Source organism: Octopus sinensis, linkage group LG18 (genome assembly GCF_006345805.1).
Source record: "Octopus sinensis linkage group LG18, ASM634580v1, whole genome shotgun sequence".
NCBI lineage: Eukaryota > Metazoa > Mollusca > Cephalopoda > Octopoda > Octopodidae > Octopus > Octopus sinensis.
The window spans coordinates 35,213,262-35,232,783 of NC_043014.1; the positions used below are offsets into that span (position 1 = coordinate 35,213,262).

General features: G+C 37.6%; 2 protein-coding genes across 3 annotated transcripts in view; one reads left to right on the top strand and one right to left on the bottom strand.

Moving 5' to 3' along the window:
• Positions 1-4,561: 4,561 nt before the first annotated feature.
• Positions 4,562-18,582, bottom strand: LOC115221332 (MDS1 and EVI1 complex locus protein EVI1-A-like). Its single transcript, XM_029791503.2, has 2 exons — positions 18,449-18,582; positions 4,562-9,658 (listed from the first exon to the last, which is right to left on the bottom strand). The coding sequence occupies exon 2, from the start codon at positions 9,544-9,546 to the stop codon at positions 5,203-5,205; it is 4,344 nt and encodes a 1,447-aa protein (XP_029647363.1). The 5' UTR covers positions 9,547-9,658; positions 18,449-18,582; the 3' UTR covers positions 4,562-5,202.
• A 253-nt stretch (positions 18,583-18,835) lies between these two features.
• Positions 18,836-19,522, top strand: part of LOC115221333 (BAG family molecular chaperone regulator 1) — a 31,753-nt gene continuing 31,066 nt past the window's right edge. For both annotated transcript variants that reach the window (XM_029791504.2, XM_036510876.1), the window contains exon 1: positions 18,836-18,962. In XM_029791504.2, coding sequence (XP_029647364.1) covers positions 18,887-18,962 — 76 coding nt within the window. In that variant the 5' untranslated portion in view covers positions 18,836-18,886. The remainder of the gene's footprint in view (positions 18,963-19,522) is intronic.

The window sequence follows — 19,522 nt, forward strand, 5'->3', positions numbered from 1 at the left end:
AGTCTGCTATTTCTAACCTGTTGCCATCATCATCAAATGTCCACATTCTTTGTTGGGGATGATTTTTTGTAACATGCTAGATGAGATGTTGCTAGTTCAATCCTCTTTTATTTCTGGAGAAAACAAACATAGTAAGTGGTCCTCTATGACCCTCCCACAGTGGGTTAAGCAAATCTGAGAGAGAGAAATCTGTCCTACTACTGAACTTGTGCTTTATTTGGAAGTATCAAAGGCAAAGTTGACTTTGGTAGGATTTGAATACAGACTGCAAAGAGCTGGAACAATTGCTACAAGACATTTGTCTGATGCTCTAATAATTCTGTCAAACAGTCCAATATATATTACATCTCACTGTCTTAAAAAATAGGGTACATTGTATAATTTTAGATTATGTCAAATAAATTTAGGATAATCATGGCTGATATGTGGAGGCATGTAGATTAGTGTTGGATTCATGATCGTAAGATTGTGGTTTCGATTCCTGCACCAGGTGATGTTTCGTGTGCTTGAGCAAAACTCTTCATTTCAAATTGCTCCAGTCCACTCTGCTGGCAAAAACTGAGTAATCCTACGATGGATTGGCATCCTATCCAGTAGGGACTATATTATACACCACAGGATCCGGGAAACCTGCCCATGAATCAATATGATTTGGGAAGTGTCTCATGGCTGAGATGCTTTCATCATAGGTGTACTCATCTGGGTTGACTTGGAGGTATACAGCAAACACTGACACCTGGTATAATGCAGTACATTTTCATGAATACTTTACTTGACCCCTTTTAATACCAATCCACCCCAGACTACCCGTGGTTCTGTGATATGAACTTTGTTTTAACCTTTTAGCATTTAGACTAACCATATCCAGCCAAAATATTCTACTTGTTTTATGTTCAAGCTGGCTGGATCTGACCTCTCACACATACCCTATAATGTTATTCTGGGTTGATTTGGGGGTATACAGCAAACACTGACACTTGGTATAATGCAGCACATTTTCATGAATACTTAACTTTTGACCCCTTTTAATACCAATCCACCTCAGACTATCCGTGGTTCTGTGATATGAACTTTGTTTTAACCTTTTAGCATTTAGACTGACCATATCCAGCCAAAATATTCAACTTGTTTTATGTTCAAGCTGGCTGGATTTGATCTCTCACACATACCCTATAATGTTATCCTAAAAATGAAGAAACAAATCATTGAAATCTCAAAGCTATGAGATAATATATGATTGATTCAAATCAATGTGAATAAATACACATTACATTTGACAAATTAATCTGAATGCTAAAGGGTTAAAGGGATTTAAATTAAAACCTTCCATAAAAATTTCATATTTATGATCCCAAACATTAGCTTAATAATTAATTGAAATGATGGTGGTGTATTTCAGCAAAAAATGTTAAATGAAAGAGCTAATTAATTCTGGAAGGATGGAAGGCAAATATGGCCCTGTTGAAAATTTGATAAAATGTCTGCTTCACATTGGTTCACATTGGGCTAAAGAATATCATCATTTATTGAGGATTCATCTTTTATTTTAGTCTTTTGGACTGCGGCCATGCTGGGGCACTATCTTGAAAGTTTTAGTCAAACAAAACCCCAGTACTTATTTTTTTAAAGTCAAGTTCTTTAGCTGTTAGTCTCTTGTTGAACTGTTAAATTACAGAGATATAAACAAACCAACACCAGTTGTCAAGTGGAGTGGGGATAAACAAAGATACAAAAATGTGCATGTGTGCACACACACATACACAATTATACATATACACACACACAAACAACAGGTTTCCATATAGTTTTTGTCTACAAAATTCACTCACAAGGCATTGGTTAGCTTGGGGCTATAGTAGAAGACACAAGCTCAAGGTTCCACACGGTGGGACTGAAACGGAGACCATATTGTTGCAAAGCAAGTGTAATTACACAGCTATGCCTGTGCCTGTACACAGCCAAGATGATGTTTATGCATTTTTTCATATGTTATCAGACAAGAATACTCATTAACTCTAGATGTGTGAAAGTTTTTTTTTGTCTTTGAAATGTGTTAATCAGAGGAGAAAAGGTGGAACCCATAACTATTTCCATGGCCTTTGTGACTGATAGGAGGAAGTTGCCCTCACAGGGGTGACTTAGCCAATTACTTGCATGCAACAGAGAGAAAGCTGTTGACCGTTCAGCATTTACATTATTCTGTCAAAAGAGCTAATTTATTTATATTGTCTTGAATTTTCAATTCAATTCAATTCAATTTTTATTGGCTCAAAAAGCAAAAGCAAAGCCATGTAGGGGGACAGGGAGTTATGTACTGGGAGGGTGGTTATACAAAGAGTTCAGGCCATTTCTGGTCAAGGGAGACTCTGAACTGAGCGGTCATCGGCATCTTCACTATCTCGTCCTGCAGCTTAAATATGTGTTATCTTATAGCTTTGAGATTTTGATGAGGTAACTTAATTTTTAGAATGATATTGTAGGGTTGGTGAGGGAGCCAGATCTGGCCACTTAGCACATAAAATGGGTTGAATATTATGGCTAGTTTAAACGTTAAAGGCACTCAAGGCAGGATGTAGAGTTAAGCAGGACAATGGATTAAGTCTACAACCAAAGAACAGGTATGATCATGAACGTTTAGGTGGCGAGCTGGCAGAAACGTTAGCATGCCGGGCAAAATGCATAGCCGTATTTCGTCTGCTGTTATGTTGTGAGTTCAAATTCCGCCGAGGTCAACTTTGCCTTTCATCCTTTTGGGGTCGATAAATTAAGTACCAGTTACGCACTGGGGTCGATGTAATCGACTTAATACCTATGTCTGTCCTTGTTTGTCCCCTCTGTGTTTAGCCCCTTGTGGATAATAAAGAAATAGGTATGATCATGCTGACCAGTTCTCACCCAGCTTCTCTCTATGTAATTTCACTCACAAGGCTTGGACTGATTTGAAACCATGGTAGAAGACTTCTGGCCAAGATGCCGTGCAGCAGGATCACACAAGTATGAAGAAAATTGTAAAACACACTGGCATGCCACATCCCACACAACAGATAAATGTATACACACACACACACACACAATCTGAGAGTACATGGCCTAGTGGTTAGGTTGTACTTATGAATGCATGATTGTGGTTTCAATTCCTGGAGTATACACTTCATCTAATGTTGTTCTGCAATTACTTCAACACCTGATGTGTGATGCACCTGTTCAAGCAATGCCAACTTGGAGGAAATGAGCTAGTGTACAGCACATATCACTATGTGCTAGTTTGTTCAGCAAGAGACTGTTTTTCTTGGACCTTGAGAGACTTCCACTGCATACACAAAAATATGAGACTTCCACTGCATACACAAAAACATTATATACATATACTTTTTAACATATGTATACCGTAATTCCTTGAGTATAGTCCGCCCTTGAGTATATTACGCAGGGGATTTTTAGGGGGCTGTACCTCTGAAAAACCTAAACCTTGTGTATAATACGCACCCCTTCTCTTAACTTGAGTCGTGCGTAATTAAACCGGCAGCACCTAGTCGAACAAACACTTCCGCACATGCGGAATACAATAATGGTGATGTTCTTAACTGTTATATGGGAATGTAAATATGTTTGCAAATTGTTTTTGTTACATGTTGTTCTGTGTTCTGAATACTTTTATTTTAATAAATGTTGTTTACTGAAAGTTATGGATAATTCTTTGATGACTTCATTGCTTTCAGGCAAGGTATTTTTGCGCCCAACATCACAAAATGCGTCTGAATAAACATTGTTGGACAGCAAATAGAGACTTGGACATTGTTTAGAAAATATTTTTCATTTTTAGCCTCGTATATAATACACACTAGGGATTTTGACCTTTAAATTTTGGGAAAAAAATGTGGATTATACTCGAGGATTTACGGTATATAAAATTACACACAAAAATATGAAGATAAATATACATTTTATACGAAAACTTCTAAAGATTATATATATGTGTGTGTATATATATATATATATATGTGTATATATATATATATATCTCACCATGACCGACCAGGCTATCAGATGTTGCTACACATCGCTGGTGACAATGCGCTTCGCATTGTTTTAGCCTGCAAATGACGCCACCCCGCTGGCTAAGCGAGCAGGCCAACAGAAGAGTGAGAGAAAGTTGTGGCGAAAGAGTACAGCAGGGATCGCCACCACTCCCTGCTGGTGCCTTGTGGAGCTATAGGTGTTTTCGCTCAATAAACACTCAACGCCCGGTCTGGGAATTGAAACCGCGAGTCCGCTGCCCTAACCACTGGGCCATTGCACCTCCACACACACATATATATATATATATATCCCTCTCTCTCTTTCGGAGAGGCACTGAGCACCTACACGCACACATACACACACGGCAGTAACTTCTGCCTACCGAATTCAATCACAAAGCTTCGGTCGACTCGGGGCTATAGTGGAAGACACCTGCCCGAAGTGCCACGCAGTGGGACTGAACCCAAAACCATGTAGTTAGGAAGCAAGCTCCCTAACCACACAGCTATATATAATCTATTATTAAATACAAATACATTTATAATTTCAAAATATATTTTACTTTTTCAAAATTATACACTTTAATGTTTGTGCAATTGTCTTAACTGATGTCATTGTATGTGATTCAAATGGCAGTAATGAGTTTGTTATTTACATAACTCGACCACAATATCTCTCCATCAACACTGCATTTTTTGAAGTACACACATATGCACACACTATATCTTCATACACATATAAAATGGACACACATTAATATTAATGTGTTTTTTTTTCCAGATGACTACAAGATCAATTATTGTTGTTGTGTATAGTTAATAAGATTTGATTGCAATATATTACTAGTATTTATTATTATTATTTTTTTTTAGCCCATTTGTAGATTGTTGGCACTTAAATCACTTTCCTCTCTATATTCCATGTCAGGAGTATGGGACGAAAGGTGGGGTCAATCAGAGCAGAAGTCTGAATTCAAATACTAATGTTGGTTCGATTAATTGTCAAAATTGTGTGGACATTACCTGCATTTTTACAAGTTTCTTGTTTTACCAGTTGAGAAACTGCAGGATATTTTCTGGTCTTTTAATTACTAATTCTTTGCCAAATGAAGCAAAAAAAAAAAAAAACTGTAAGATCTAAATTTCAGCAGATAAATTTTTCAAGTTGATTTAATAAAATACTTCAAATATTTGGCAAAATTTCTGGTTTAACATCATCTTCATATAAAACCTGCTTCTCTAAAGTAGCTGTCTTATCCCCTCTTTGCCATTCTGCCGAGTAATCTCTGGCAAAGTTATTTTTTTCAACTTTGATTTGGGGCTCTTTTAAGATATTTTGCATAATACTAATTGATGGAAAGACGGGGGAAGAAACAGTATTGAAATTATTACCAGAATTGAAGGAAGCAATATCAGTCTTGCACTGGCTGGTTGAAGAATCTGGAGAATTTGTTAGTTCAGAAGTTTCTTCTCTCAGATCAGATAAAGACTCCTCAGCTGCTTTGTAGCTGATATTGGAAGGATCTGATAAAGAATGTTTGGTTTCCAGTTGTTTATTTGTGGTAAACGATGATTCTTGGTTGGATGAGTTGATTTCATTTGGGGAAGTAGTAGCAGAGTTAAGAATCACTTTATTGGCTAGATTTTCAGTGCTGTGATTGTTATTGTGGAGGGCTAGGGATTTTCCTTCAACAGGGTTAGAGTGCCATGATCCACGTGTCTTCAAGTGTGTCTCAAATTGGCTCAGCAAGGAGAATCGCTGTTGAATACTAGAATAGTCATCAAGTTTCCTTTCTGTATGAATCTTCAAGTGTGATGTCAGATGGTTGGATTGAGTGAAATTTTTATTGCAAATGTTACACCTGAATGGTTTCTCACCAGTATGGATACGAATATGTCTGGTTAGATGACTAGGTCGAGAAAAAGATTTCTCACAATATGTACATTTAAACATTGGCTTTTTAGACACGGATGAAGGGGAGACTGAATTATTTCCATAGACTGCTCTCCTTAATCTTCTATTTGGTGAAGCTAAAATATGTTGAGATTCTTGAGTTAAAGCTTTGGCACTGGGTGCAGGATTATCATCATCATCATCATCATCATCAATGATAAGAAAATTCTGTGATACAATCCCAAAATTTGGGTTGTATCTCAGAGAGGTATTGTCCAGATAAACTTGATTGTCTGTATAGTGAGATTTAACATGTATACTGTAGTGGTTCCAATTTTCAAAGTGTTTGTTGCAATAATGACACTTCATCCCTTTACCTGGGTCAAAGGGTTCAACTGTGTTGGGATTGTCTTGTGTAGATTGTCTATGTTCTTGGTTGGTAGACATCTTTGCATTCTTTTTAGGGTCATTTAATTTCAGTGCATCTTCATTAAAGGCATGGGATGAACTGTGTGTGAATTTTTTCCAAATATCTTGTTCATCTTCTATGTCAAGTGGATAACTAGACACTGTGTTTGTTGAAGCACATGCCTCTGTTTTAATATTTTGGAGGCAGTTTCCAAGAAAATTACTTTGTTCTTGTTCCAGAAATTCCTGCATGTTGTCTTTTTCGGTATATTTGCAGGCAGTGGACAGAGATTTATCACTTAATGACACGTCATTCCTGTCTACATCTTCCTCTTCTAAGGGCTCTTCTTTAACCTTTACAAAACACTCATCTGGTTTAGGACTTGGTGTCAGTTTTGGGGTAAACACTGATAGAGTGTCAGGGTTGCATTCATCAACACTTTCCTGTTCTTTCTTCACAGAAGTTTGAATTTCTGAAAGGTTGCGATTGACTTGTTCACTGAGATGATCTTCCTCACATTTAACAACTTCAATGGCAACTTCTTGATTGTCTGTAGAATCTGAAGAGGACCTAGATTTCCATTCCAGTTCTTTAGGAGTATATGTTTCAGTGGATAACTGGTTATGGAATTCATTTGGAGTAGAAACAGACGTTTTAGAATCCAAATCATCTGTTCTCAAGGTCCATACCTCATTTGCATGTGGTGTAATGAATTCTGTATCAAAGTTAGACTCAACAGATGTCTGATTGTCCTGTACACTGGAACCCTTACAATTAGTATCGACACTTTCAGAGATTTCCTCAATGCTTTCATCTTCTGACAAAAGTTCCACATGTTCATTATTATTTGAGTCTTTGTTGTAGGGCACCTCAGACAGTTCTTTAATATACAGAACAGAGGGATGCACGTTTTGTGTCAGGCTCTTCGACATAGAGTGTTCGCTATCATTTTGTATTGGGTGTGCTTTCTCTAAAGTGGTATTGTGTGAAGGGGCTTCGTCATCTATCATAACTGAATCTTCATTAGGATCAAGCACAAGGAGAGCATCGTCGCTGAATTGTGTATTGGGATAATTGAGAGTGGCAACATGTGATTGAAGATGCAGATTTAAATGACTGAGTAAGAAAAAACTTTGGCCACACAGCTGGCAGTCAAATGGTCTGGGGCTGAGGTGAAATCTGTGCTGGAATGGTTTGATGCCAGTATGAATTCTAATGTGAGTTGTTAAGTGATTTGACTGACGGAACTGTTTACTACAATATTTACATTTGAATGGCTTCTCTCCTGTGTGGACACGGACGTGTCGTAATAAATGACTGGGTCGGGAAAATGCTTTTGGACAGTATTTACATCGAAATCTGTTCTGAGAATTATTGCCAGATAAGTATCGATTACGGCTTTGATATACACCAAATGTACTTAAATGTGGCTTTTTTATTCTTGACTGATAATTTTGATGTTGATTCTTAAAGGCCAAGAAGTTGGAGCTTGTATGTTGCTGGCTGGTCATCAGTGGTGTTCTAGACAGAGTGTTGCTAGATTTACTGTTACTAATCAATTGATTTGAAAGTCTCTTTCGGCTCTCTGGCTGTTGGACAGAAGTGTTATTGATGACATTAAAGCCAGTACGCGACACAAACGTATCTGGCTTGAACTTGGAGGTTCTTGAGAAACTTGACTGGTTTTCTGGAATGGTTGATGGGAAAAGCGTTCGGTTCAGTTGACCAGCATCACTAGAAATCGCTTTGTTTGAAGTAAGATGCGGCAGCTGTTGTGTTGTTGTGGCATCATTGGGTAGGGATGAAAGAATTTGGCGTCGTTTACTTGGACTGATGGTGGATGAGTGTGATGTTTCCCATTGCTGTGTTGCAAGTTTGTCTCTGGTAAATGGCTTTAAGCCGACATGGTGTGTACGATTCTTGTCAATGTCAAAGTGTATAAAAGATTGCCTTTTAGCAGTTTGTGATGATGATGATGATGATGATGGTGTCAATGATGATGATAATGCTGTATTTAAATAGCTTTGGTCTACTGTTTCTCCAGATAACATCTTCTCTAGAATCCTCAAGTTTGAAGAAGAAAATCCTGATTTGAAGTTATTATTTTCTCTTAAAGTTTGGAGTGTTGAGGAATTTTCATTCAGATCCATAGAGTCAAGATGTTTATGTTTTGATGTTACCCTGATGTCATCTAGTTGGGGATCTTTGGTACGAAGGGTTGGTTTAGTTGGTTTTGATTTCTCTGTCTCCAGGGCTGAGTCAGAAGAGAGGTTTGCCTCACTATCAGGATCTGCTTTAATGATAATAACATCATCATCATCAGATTCAGCATCTGATTGTTGAAGCAATATTTCATCATTTAATATGTCATCAGATACATCAATGGAAATATTACTGACGTCTTTACTGACATCCAAATTCTCTTTCATCTGAATTTGTAGATGTCCATCTTTATTTTCTGAAACACTTTTCTGTGATAAATAATCCCTATAAGAGAAGACATTCATATTTTTTACTACTGGTCTCTTTTGGTGCTGAATTTTTGTAGGAAGTGTGTGCGTTTGTAAATGAATTTTTAAGGAGTTGTAATTCATGAATTCTTCCATACATAGTTCACACTTCAAAGATGTTGTTAACTCCTTACTGACGGGGCTTTTGTTGGTTAATTTAGAAACATCTTTCTTATAGTTTAAGTGGTGTTTGGACAGAAATGCTGGTGTTGATCTTTTTAGGCATGCTGCTATCGATCCACTTAAAATCAAGTTTTCGACTTGTCTGTTTGTGTTGGCCTTTGTAATAATACAATCATCGTCCCTTAAGCTTAAACTAGATTCTCTTTTCACATGTGAAGGTAATAATCCATTAGTGAAACAAGTAGGAGATTCAATGTGTGACATTTCATGGTTGCTTTTGTCACCAGGAGTCAAGAAACTTGACGACGTGTCAAAAGTGGTCAATGACGGATCAACTGTAAGCAGTGAGAGGGCATTGTTGTTGGTGTCTATAGGCTTGTGGTGGATTTTGGCATGTGACGTCAAATGGTTTGACTGCTTGAAACATTTGCCACAAACCAAACAGAAAAACGGCTTTTCACCAGTGTGAACTCTGAGGTGACGTGTCAGGTGACTTGGTCTGGAGAAAGACTTTTGGCAATATTCACATGGATATTTACTTTTATTCAAAGATGTTTTCAGAGTTGATAATTTGTGGAGTTCTATTTCCATTGTTGGCTGAGGCAGTGAACTTACTGGGAAAATACTTTCAACTTGCCAGCACACACACACAAGGTGATGCAGTTCAACAACCACTACTACAGATACTGCAGGATTCCATAGTCTATAAAAAAAAAAAAACATTGAGAAAACAGTAAATAAAAGAAATGGTAATCACACTTGATAATGTATAATACAGACATCACCTAATTTACAATGAGCCTTTCAAAGGGTCAGTTCTAAGAGGTCAGTGTATAGTTTCGGTTCTATGATGTTATGTGTACAAGAATTAAATGGCTTGAATTGGCTTCAACTAAGAATGGAAATCTTGTCACAGTCAACCTCTGCTATTAGTATTCATCATATTAGGTTTGTATATTTTTTTAGTTTGCTGCCCTAGGTTCAAGTTACTGCATGGGTCTAGTTTATGCAGAAACCTATTTCAGTCTGTTCTCTGGGAATTGTATTGAAATCTTTCAGGATCATAGTATGGTATAAGCGTGTGATATTTAAGGGTGTGTGATGGATGATACGAGTGTATTATAGGTGTGTGGCGGATGGTATGAGTATGTGATGATTCGTATGGATGAAAATATGAGGAGAAAAGTGTTGTGTGTTGAGAAGAAAATTCTCATGGCATAAAAAGAAAAAAAACTACTGAGCTATCTAACATTTCAAACATGACAGAGGTGATTGTAAATACTACCAGCTGACTGGCATCCATGCTAGTGGAGCACTAAGAGCACCATCTGAGCGTGATTGTTGCCAGAGCGGCTAACTGGCGTTCGTGCCGGTGGCACGTAAAAAACACCATACGAGTGTGATCGTTACAAGTGTTGCCTTACTGGCACTTGTGCTGGTGTGCAGGTGACACATAAAAAAAAAAAGACGATTTTTTTCGTGGCTGTTGCTAGTACCGCCTGACTGGCCCTTGTGCCGGTGGCACATAAAAACACCCACTACACTCTCGGAGTGGTTGGCATTAGGAAGGGCATCCAGCTGTAGAAACTGCCAGATCAAGATTGGAGCCTGGTGCAGCCATCTGGTTCGTCAGTCCTCAATCAAATCGTCCAACCCATACTAGCATGGAAAGTGGACGTTAAACGATGATGATGAACAGATCTATCATCCTTACTTCCAACACCTGTGTCTCTTTTTCCAGTAGCAACCGGTATATTTTCTATCAAACCAAATCTTGCTGTTCTACATCACTCTTCATAAATTTGAGAAATGTAAATCGTTACCTTTTATACCAGCAAAACTTTTGATTATGTCTGACATGAGAACCTCCTAGCTCAGTTGCCTGCCTATGATCTCCAATTGCTCTTGTTTTAGACTAGAAGTTTTCTGTCAAAGGGTTAGGATAAGACAGAACACTCCAGCCTATACTCTATTAATTTTGGTATATCCCAAAATTTGTTTAATTCTCTCAAGCTTGTCAAGGGTTTCTTAGCTTAATAGTACAGAGAGTTATGACAAAGAACTGAAACATCTGGTGCATTACTGTATTCAAGAAGATCTGTCCAGGTGATGCATAAAAAGCACTGGCACTGATGCTATGTTATAAGCACTGGTGCTGGTTCCACAAAATGCATTCAGTACACTATGTGGAATGGTTGGTGTTAGGAAGGGCATCCAGCTGTAGAAACCACGCCAGAGCAGAAAATAGACCCTGCTGCAGCCCTTGGCCCTACCAGTTCGGTCAAACTGTCCAACCCATGCCAGCATGGAAAACGGATGTTTTATTTATTTTTTTAAGAGCATCCAGCTGTAAAAACCATACCAAAACAGACACAGCAGTCTGGCCAGCTCCTGTCAAACCATCCAACCTATGCCAGCAGGGAAGGTGGACTTTAAATGATGACCATGATGATTAATGATCTCCTTATTCTTACTTCTGACTACTCCTTACACAGGAGCTAACCACTCGCCACTTCTTCACATCTAGACATCATCCATAAGCACTGCATTGCTCCTATGAACTGAGACAACCTGAACAAACTTATCAGTATGGACATAACCTACTACAACAGTAATAAAAATACAATTGGCTCATATATCAAGGAAATGACCTTATACAACACAATATTCATGAGAAAGGAAATAACCCCTCAAAGCTACATAAGAAATCTTATGATTGTTTACGGAAACATTACATATATAACATTGTCAAAACTTTGTTTCAACACTAGGTTTACTCTTCTGAGTAAAGTAAAATAAAATACTTAAGTTTTCTCCAGTTGCTGACCCTCTACAAAGCACAAGACCCACAATATTGCTGTTACACATACACATCCTAGCCCAAAGTTCTCAAGTGGCATGCTGCAAGATGTATCAAGGTGCACTGTAAATTCTTAAAAAACGTAATTTAAGAGTTCAAAAAATCCATACCAGTTCTTGGAAGAACCAACAGTGGTGAGAGAAAGGAAAGAAATTATCCTCAAACCAGAAACTTGGCTCAAATGCTTGCAAGCTCTATTTAAGGCACCAAAGGACCAGCTGATGGTGTTAAACCAAGCAGCAGATTAAGTCTACCATTCAGAACTCAAAACTCAAAGAGCCAGAACAACTACCACAAGGCATCTCATCCAATGCTGTAACGATTCCACCAATCTACTGGTCTGGACTGGCATTTAATTTAATTGATTTGGTAAAAATGAATGTCAAAGTTGACCTTGCTAGGAATTCAGAATGCAGAGAGCCAGAGCATAAACCAGAGATAACTAGACATCAGGTACATCAGGTAACTAGGAAAGGAGTTGTAAGAAGCAATGTTCTGTGATAAGAGGATCAGAGGCATGAGGTGTTTGTTCCAGATTACAAAGTAATATGTGCATGTGAATCAAAACGTTATTGGAGAAAAGTGTATATAGAATAACAGTGGCACATTTGTTCTTATTGACACTGAGAAGAAAAAGGCTTGGAAATATTACTAGGAAAGGTTGCTGTATGAAAAAAGTATCTCATGCTGAATAAGAATAACTAACAGCAAGACCAACTGTTCAGTCAAAAGCATAGCTTAATATATGAAGAGAGAGAAGGTAGTTGGGTCATCAGGGATAGTTGCTGAAATGCTAAAGTGTTTAGTCACCCACATTGTCAATGATGTGGTACAAGAAGGTGTCACACACAATGACTGACATAGTAGTATCTATTTCTTTACTACCCACAAGGGGCTAAACAAAGAGGGGACAAACAAAGACAGACAAACGGATTAAGTCGATTACATCGACCCCAGTGTGAAACTGGTACTTTATTTATCGACCCCGAAAGGATGAAAGGCAAAGTCGACCTCGGCGGAATTTGAACTCAGAGCGTGACGGCAGACGAAATACCGCAAAGCATTTCGCCCAGCGTGCTAACGTTTCTGCCAGCTCGCTGCCTACTGACATAGTAGTATCATCACCAGGTGTTATAGGTCAAAGATGTTTTAGAAAGAAGAATGTGAAGTGGAATCAAACTAATAGATCAAGCTAGGAAAGTAAGAGGAAGAGCTATAGTACAACTGATTAAGACAAAAGTTAACATAGTTGAAATGCAGTTCAGGTTTGCACCACCAAAACCTTAGTCCTATTGAATTAGAAGAGAAGTTCTTAGTTATGAACAAATCACTATACCTAGTGGTCTTGAGAAGGCCATTCACACTGTATCTTGCACTGTTTGTGTGGCTGTTAAGAAAACTAGTTGTAAATTAATGACTCGTTAGATGATGTCAAGAAGGTAAGACTTGGCAATGAGGCATTTAGTGTGCTGGTAGGTGTAACATCAGGTAGTCCTCAGTTTACAGCCCCATTTTGTTTATAAAAAGGTTTTCCAGGCTCTAATAAGGTAGTTTAACCCTTTTGATACCAACCCGGCCAAAACCGCCTCTGGCTCTTAGTACAAATGTCTTGTTTTCATAAGTACTGAATTAAAATCTTCCACCAAACCTTAGTCACAATTTATGTTCCTAACACCAGCTTAATGATAACTAAGTTCTTTTACTAAATTCTTTGTTATATTTAAAATTAATTGAATGAAACACAGAGCATCTGAAAAGAAATACGGTAACAAAAGGGTTAAAACTGGCACTTAGTGGAAGCTCTTGTGTACCATTTGGAAAGTGGTCAGGATAAATATGCAGAAAAGAAGTAGGGATTTCATACAGTACACTCTATAGGTTAGATGAGAGATGTGATGGCATTGTAGGTAGGCTAAGGTGGTGAATTGGCAGAATCGTTAGCATGCTGGACAAAATGCTTAGCAGTATTTCGCCTGTCACTACATTCTGAGTTAAAATTCTGCCAGGGTCGACTTTGCCTTTCATCATTTCAGGTCGATGAAATAAGTATCAGTGAAATACTGGGGTTGATGTGATTGACTAGTCCCCTTCCCTAAGTTTCAGGCCTTGTTCCTATTGTAGAAAGGGATTGTAGGTAGGCTGACACAGTAGGTAAACTTTATGTGTTGCAGATCTACAGTTGTTAGCAATAGCAGCACTCATAAAATAAATCCTTTCAAATACCCAGAAGGTTTCATAGAAGCAAGTAGTTGAATGCTTTTATTACTTGTGAGAGCTAATTAGCAGTGGAGGTAGGTACATAGATAGCATGGTAGCCAGAGTAAGAAAAAAGTGGAAAAAGTTTAGCAAGCTACTACCTCTGCTGACAGCAAATGGATTCTTTTTTCAAGAGAAGGATAAATTGTATGAGGTTCGTGTATGAAGTGTGATGTTGATTAGAAATCATAGGCATTGAATGTAGGTGAGTTGTAAAGGCCAAAGAAAAATGATATGAAAATGTTCTGCTGGATGTGCAATATAACTATGAATGAAAGACAGAGCACAAATGAGTAGAGGAATTAAATGTAGTGTGCATGATAAGAGACAGCAGTGGTAAAGAAGACACTAATGAATATGGAGAATGATAATTGGGTAATAAAATATAAAGCAACCCAAATAGACAGAACAAGCTGATGAGGAAGACAGAGGTTGATATGAAAAGAAATGGTGAAGACTGATCTCACAATCCTGGACTTCACAAATGTGTTTCTTTATTACCCACAAGGGGCTAAACATAGAGGGAACAAACAAGGACAGACAAATGGATTAAGTCCATTACATCGACCCCAGTGCGTAAATCGTAATTAATTTATCGACCCCGAAAGGATGAAAGGCAAAGTCGACCTTGGCGAGGCAAGGTACTGTGACAAGTGGCAAAGAAGACCCGCCAGCTCATGCAAGTATACAAAAACGAGTATAGGTAAGATGATGAAAAACATTTATATCATATATATGAGTGGCTGTGTGGTAAGTAGAGCTTGCTTACCAACCACATGGTTCCGGGTTCAGTCCCATTGCATGGTACCTTGGGCAAGTGGTCTTTTACTATAGCCTTGGGTCGACCAAAGCCTTGTGAGTGGATTTGGTAAACAGAAACTCAAAAAAGCCTGTCGTATATATATATATATATATATATATATATATATACTACAAAATTAGAAAATGGAGAAACATACTTAAATCAATCAAACATCAACCATCAAATGATACCCAATCAATACTTTATTACACCATTACATAACAGTAAAGGCATTATACAAAATATATTGTAAATATAATTAGACAAGGAAATAGAAATATAAAATATAAAATATAATATATAATTATATCATATCTGACAGCTGTTTCGATATATATATATACATATATGTGGGTGTGTATGTTTGTGTGTCTGTGTTTGTCCCCCCAACATCACTTGAGAACCGATGCTGGTGTTTACGTCCCTGTAACTTAGCGGTTCAGCAAAAGAGACTGATAGAATAAGTACTAGGCTTACAAAGAATAAGTCCTGGGGTTGATTTGCTCACCTAAACAAGGCGGTGCTCCAGCATGGCTGCAGTCAAATGACTGAGACAAGTAAAAGATAAATATATATATATATATATATATATATATATACACACACACAAGCCTTGTGAGTGGATTTGGTAGATGGAAACAGAAAGAAGCCCGTCGTGTATATATATATATATATATATATATATATATATAACGGGAAGGTTTACTAAAATAAACAAAAGACGAAGGCAGGTGGAGTACAAATAAACAATGTATTAATATGGCGCTCCGGAATAGAAATAAAACAAGTCTTTTACGTTTCGAGCCTACGCTCTTCGACAGAAAGATACACAGAAAAGAAACAAGGAGAGAAAAAAATTGCGTGTAGGGGGTAACGATATATATGTGTACGTGTGTGTGTGTGTCTGTGTTGTCCCCCACCATCGCTTGACAACCGATGTTGGTGTGTTTACGTCCCCGTAACTTAGTGGTTTGGCAAAAGCGCCCGATAGAATAAGTACTAGGCTTACAAAGAATAAGTCCTGGGGTTGATTTGTTCGACTAATGGCGGTGCTCCAGCATGGCCACAGTCAATCAAATGACTGAAACAAATAATTATATATATAATGTGTGTGTGTGTGTGTGTGTGTGTGAAGGCGCATGGGTCAGTGGTTAGAGCGTCGAGCTTACGATCGTGAGGTTGTGAGCTCGAATCCCGGACCGGGCTGCGTGTTGTGTTCTTGAGCAAGACACTTTTTTCACGTTGCTCCAGTTCACTCAGCTGTAAAATGAGTTGCGACGTCACAGGTGTCAAGTTTTATCGGCCTTTGCCTTTCCCTTGGATAGCACTGGTGGCGTGGAGAGGGGAGGCCAGTATGCATGGGCGACTGCTGGTCTTCCATAAACAACCTTGCCCGGACTTGTGCCTGGCAGGGTAACTTTCTAAGTGCAATCCCATGGTCTGCGTCGTGACCAAAGGAGGTCTCATATATATATAGAACCCTTTTGATACTGCTGGAAGGGTCGGACTAAGTTATATATATATAACGTAGTCCGACCCTTCCAGCAGTATCAAAAGGGTTAAATTAGCAATATTATCATGCTTCTTATGCTTCACTGATCGGAACAACATTACTTTCAACTTCGTCAATGCCTAAAAACATGAACAGAATACACACCCACTTTCATATATATACATTTATTGATTTTATTCATTTGACTGTGGCCATGCTGGGACATAGGTCCATTTCATGGCTTTAGTCAATCATATCAACACTAGTAGTCATTTCAGTTTGCTGGGGTCATTTATGATCTGTCGGACTTACTAAGTCATGACACAAAACGGGCTACTAGTAGAAACTACATCATGTTTTAGACTGTAAACACAAAGACACACACACACACATATATATATATATATATATATACATACATAGATTTATACAGGGCAAGCTTCTGAAAAGTTTCCATTCAGCAAATTCCCCACACAAGGTATAACTCGAAGCTATTAGAAGTCACTCGCCTTATGTACTGTGCAATGGGATTGAAACCAGGGTCCGAATTTTCTAATCAGAGTTATGCTTTCGTATATATCATAAACTAAACAAGTTTTCGTTGCTACTCGAGTTTCAAGCTTTCTAATGTTTCAGTCATATGAAAGATCGGTCAAAATTTGTAAAGTCTTAGTTTAAATAAAAACATAAACCAACTCTACTCCATGTGTAGGGTACTATCTTCCTCTTTCGTTTACGAACTGCAACATTTGTCAATATATATATATATATATATATATATATATATATGTGGCATCTTGGGCAAGTGTCTTCTGCTATAGCCCCGGGCCGACCAATGCCTTGTGAGTGGATTTGGTAGACGGAAACTGAAAGAAGCCTGTCGTATATATGTATATATATATAAGTGTGTGTGTATATGTTTGTGTGTCTGTGTTTGTCCCCCCAGCATTGCTTGACAACCGATGCTGGTGTGTTTACGTCCCCGTCACTAGCGGTTCGGCGAAAAAGACCGATAGAATAAGTACTGGGCTTACAAAGAATAAGTCCCGGGGTCGATTTGCTCGACTAAAGGCGGTGCTCCAGCATGGCCGCAGTCAAATGACTGAAACAAGTAAAAGAGTAAAAATATATATCGTTAGTAATTTATTTGTTTGATCACGGGAACAATTGCATTGGATTCTACCTTGAGGATAAGTGGCAGAGTAACTCAAATAGAGCAACGAAAGTGTGACAGTAACACGAACATCTATCACCTTGATGTAAACTTTAGTTAAAATCAGTAACATTCAGTGTATGAAACGAGGTTCAACTATATAAATGACAGGAACAGTCCACTTGTCGGTCACGCACACGATTCTCAGCTGTCCAATTTCACTCACAAGGTTGAGGCGACCTGAGGCATTGGCAGAAGACACTAGCTCAAGGTGTCACGCAGTAGTATCGAAATACATTTCACATACTTGCTCGACGTAGATACTTAACCTGCTAGAAATAACAACCGAATCTCCTTCAAAATACACATTACCGTCTTAAAAAAAAAGGACACATAGAGAATGTAGTTGTGGACATGCTTAAATTATAGGAATGCTGGATCAGGACAAGTTGGGGTTAAACAACAATAACGCGAAAAAATATATTAAATAATGAAGTCCTCGGCATATTACGTCCGAAAAAAAAAAAAAAGAAAAGAAAACGATAGGATCTTTACAAGAACGTTTTGATTTTATATCTGTTGGATTTGGGTCCGACCTGGGGCCAAGTAGTAACAACATAAGAATCGAAAAGACAAGGTGGCGTGAATATATATGAAAATACATTCTTCACAAGCATATCTTGAATATTTTAGTTTTCTGTGCACGAAAATATAAACATATATATTGAATATACGTGTGTGCGTGTATACATACACACATACTGTATATATATATATATATATATATATATATGTATATATATATATAGACAGATAGATAGATACTTTGATTTCTGTTTATATATTCTCTCTCTCATATATATAAATATGAGAACGGAATTTCATAGAAATATAGTAATGTTTAGAAACAACTCAGAAGGTAATACCAACCTGTTTTTGATTCTGAAATCCCATTAGGATATTATATCAAGCTTTTTTTTTTCTGCGATAATATCACATACATAAAAAGAAAAAGGAAAACTGTGACAATCGTTTTGTTTTTAAATAATCCATCAATATTAACGTTTCAAAATATGTATTGTACATAGTTCTACCGCAGGCGCACATAAAAATATGTATTGCTATATATACACCATATAATTTCATCCATACAAATATATATAAATATGTGTAAAGCTTCGGTCAATTCATAGATTTTCTTGGTGGCGTTGAATAGATCGACACCGTTTGAGGTTAATAATTTACTTCTAAGCAAGAAGAGCGTTATCATTAGCCATTCAAGTAAATTGTTGTTGCTCTCTGTCTCTCTCTCTCTCTCTTTGCCCGGAAACTATTTATGTCATCTACAGCTGTCACCTTTCACCGGTAATGTTCAATTTCTTTTCTCTCCTGAACATGTCAACCGGCGTTGTGGAGAATGTCTTAAAGTTAGTTTGTTCTCACGGTAAGATTTCTTTTTTTTTTATTTGTCTTCACAACAACAGCTAAAATACATTTTAATGACGTAAAAATCTTTTTGTATTTCCTTTCAAAATTTTAACTGTTATTATTGGGGTTTTTTTTCACTCTGTTTCGGCCAGAACTTCAGCTTGTTTTCGTTTCACAAAAATAGGTTAAGTCATTGATTTGTGTCATGAAAGTATGTATCGGAGAGAGAGACATAACAAAAGTGAAAGCTTCTGTGTGTTGGTGAGAGCGTCGCATTGTTTTTGAGGTTTATTCTAGTATATAAACACAAAAATACACACTTTATTAAATTGATTGTACGAAAATCGGTATAACGATAAACTTGTAACCGTCGACATTTCAGCTTAGAATAAAAAATTTATAACCTACGATACACCCTTAATTTCTTTGCACGGGGAATTTTGACTGTTTTAAGTTTTCTTCCTATAAAAGGCTGATCAAGGACAAAATAATAAAAGAATGCGACGCTTTCACGTTATCCGTACAATCAAACTTGTTTGCAATCACTCTAATGTGTTAAGAAATAAAGGGCTCATT

What these genes read in the sequence shown, in the direction of transcription:
- LOC115221332 (XM_029791503.2), bottom strand. Translation starts at nt 9,546, where the DNA reads ATGGAAATAGAACTCCACAAATTATCAACTCTGAAAACATCTTTGAAT.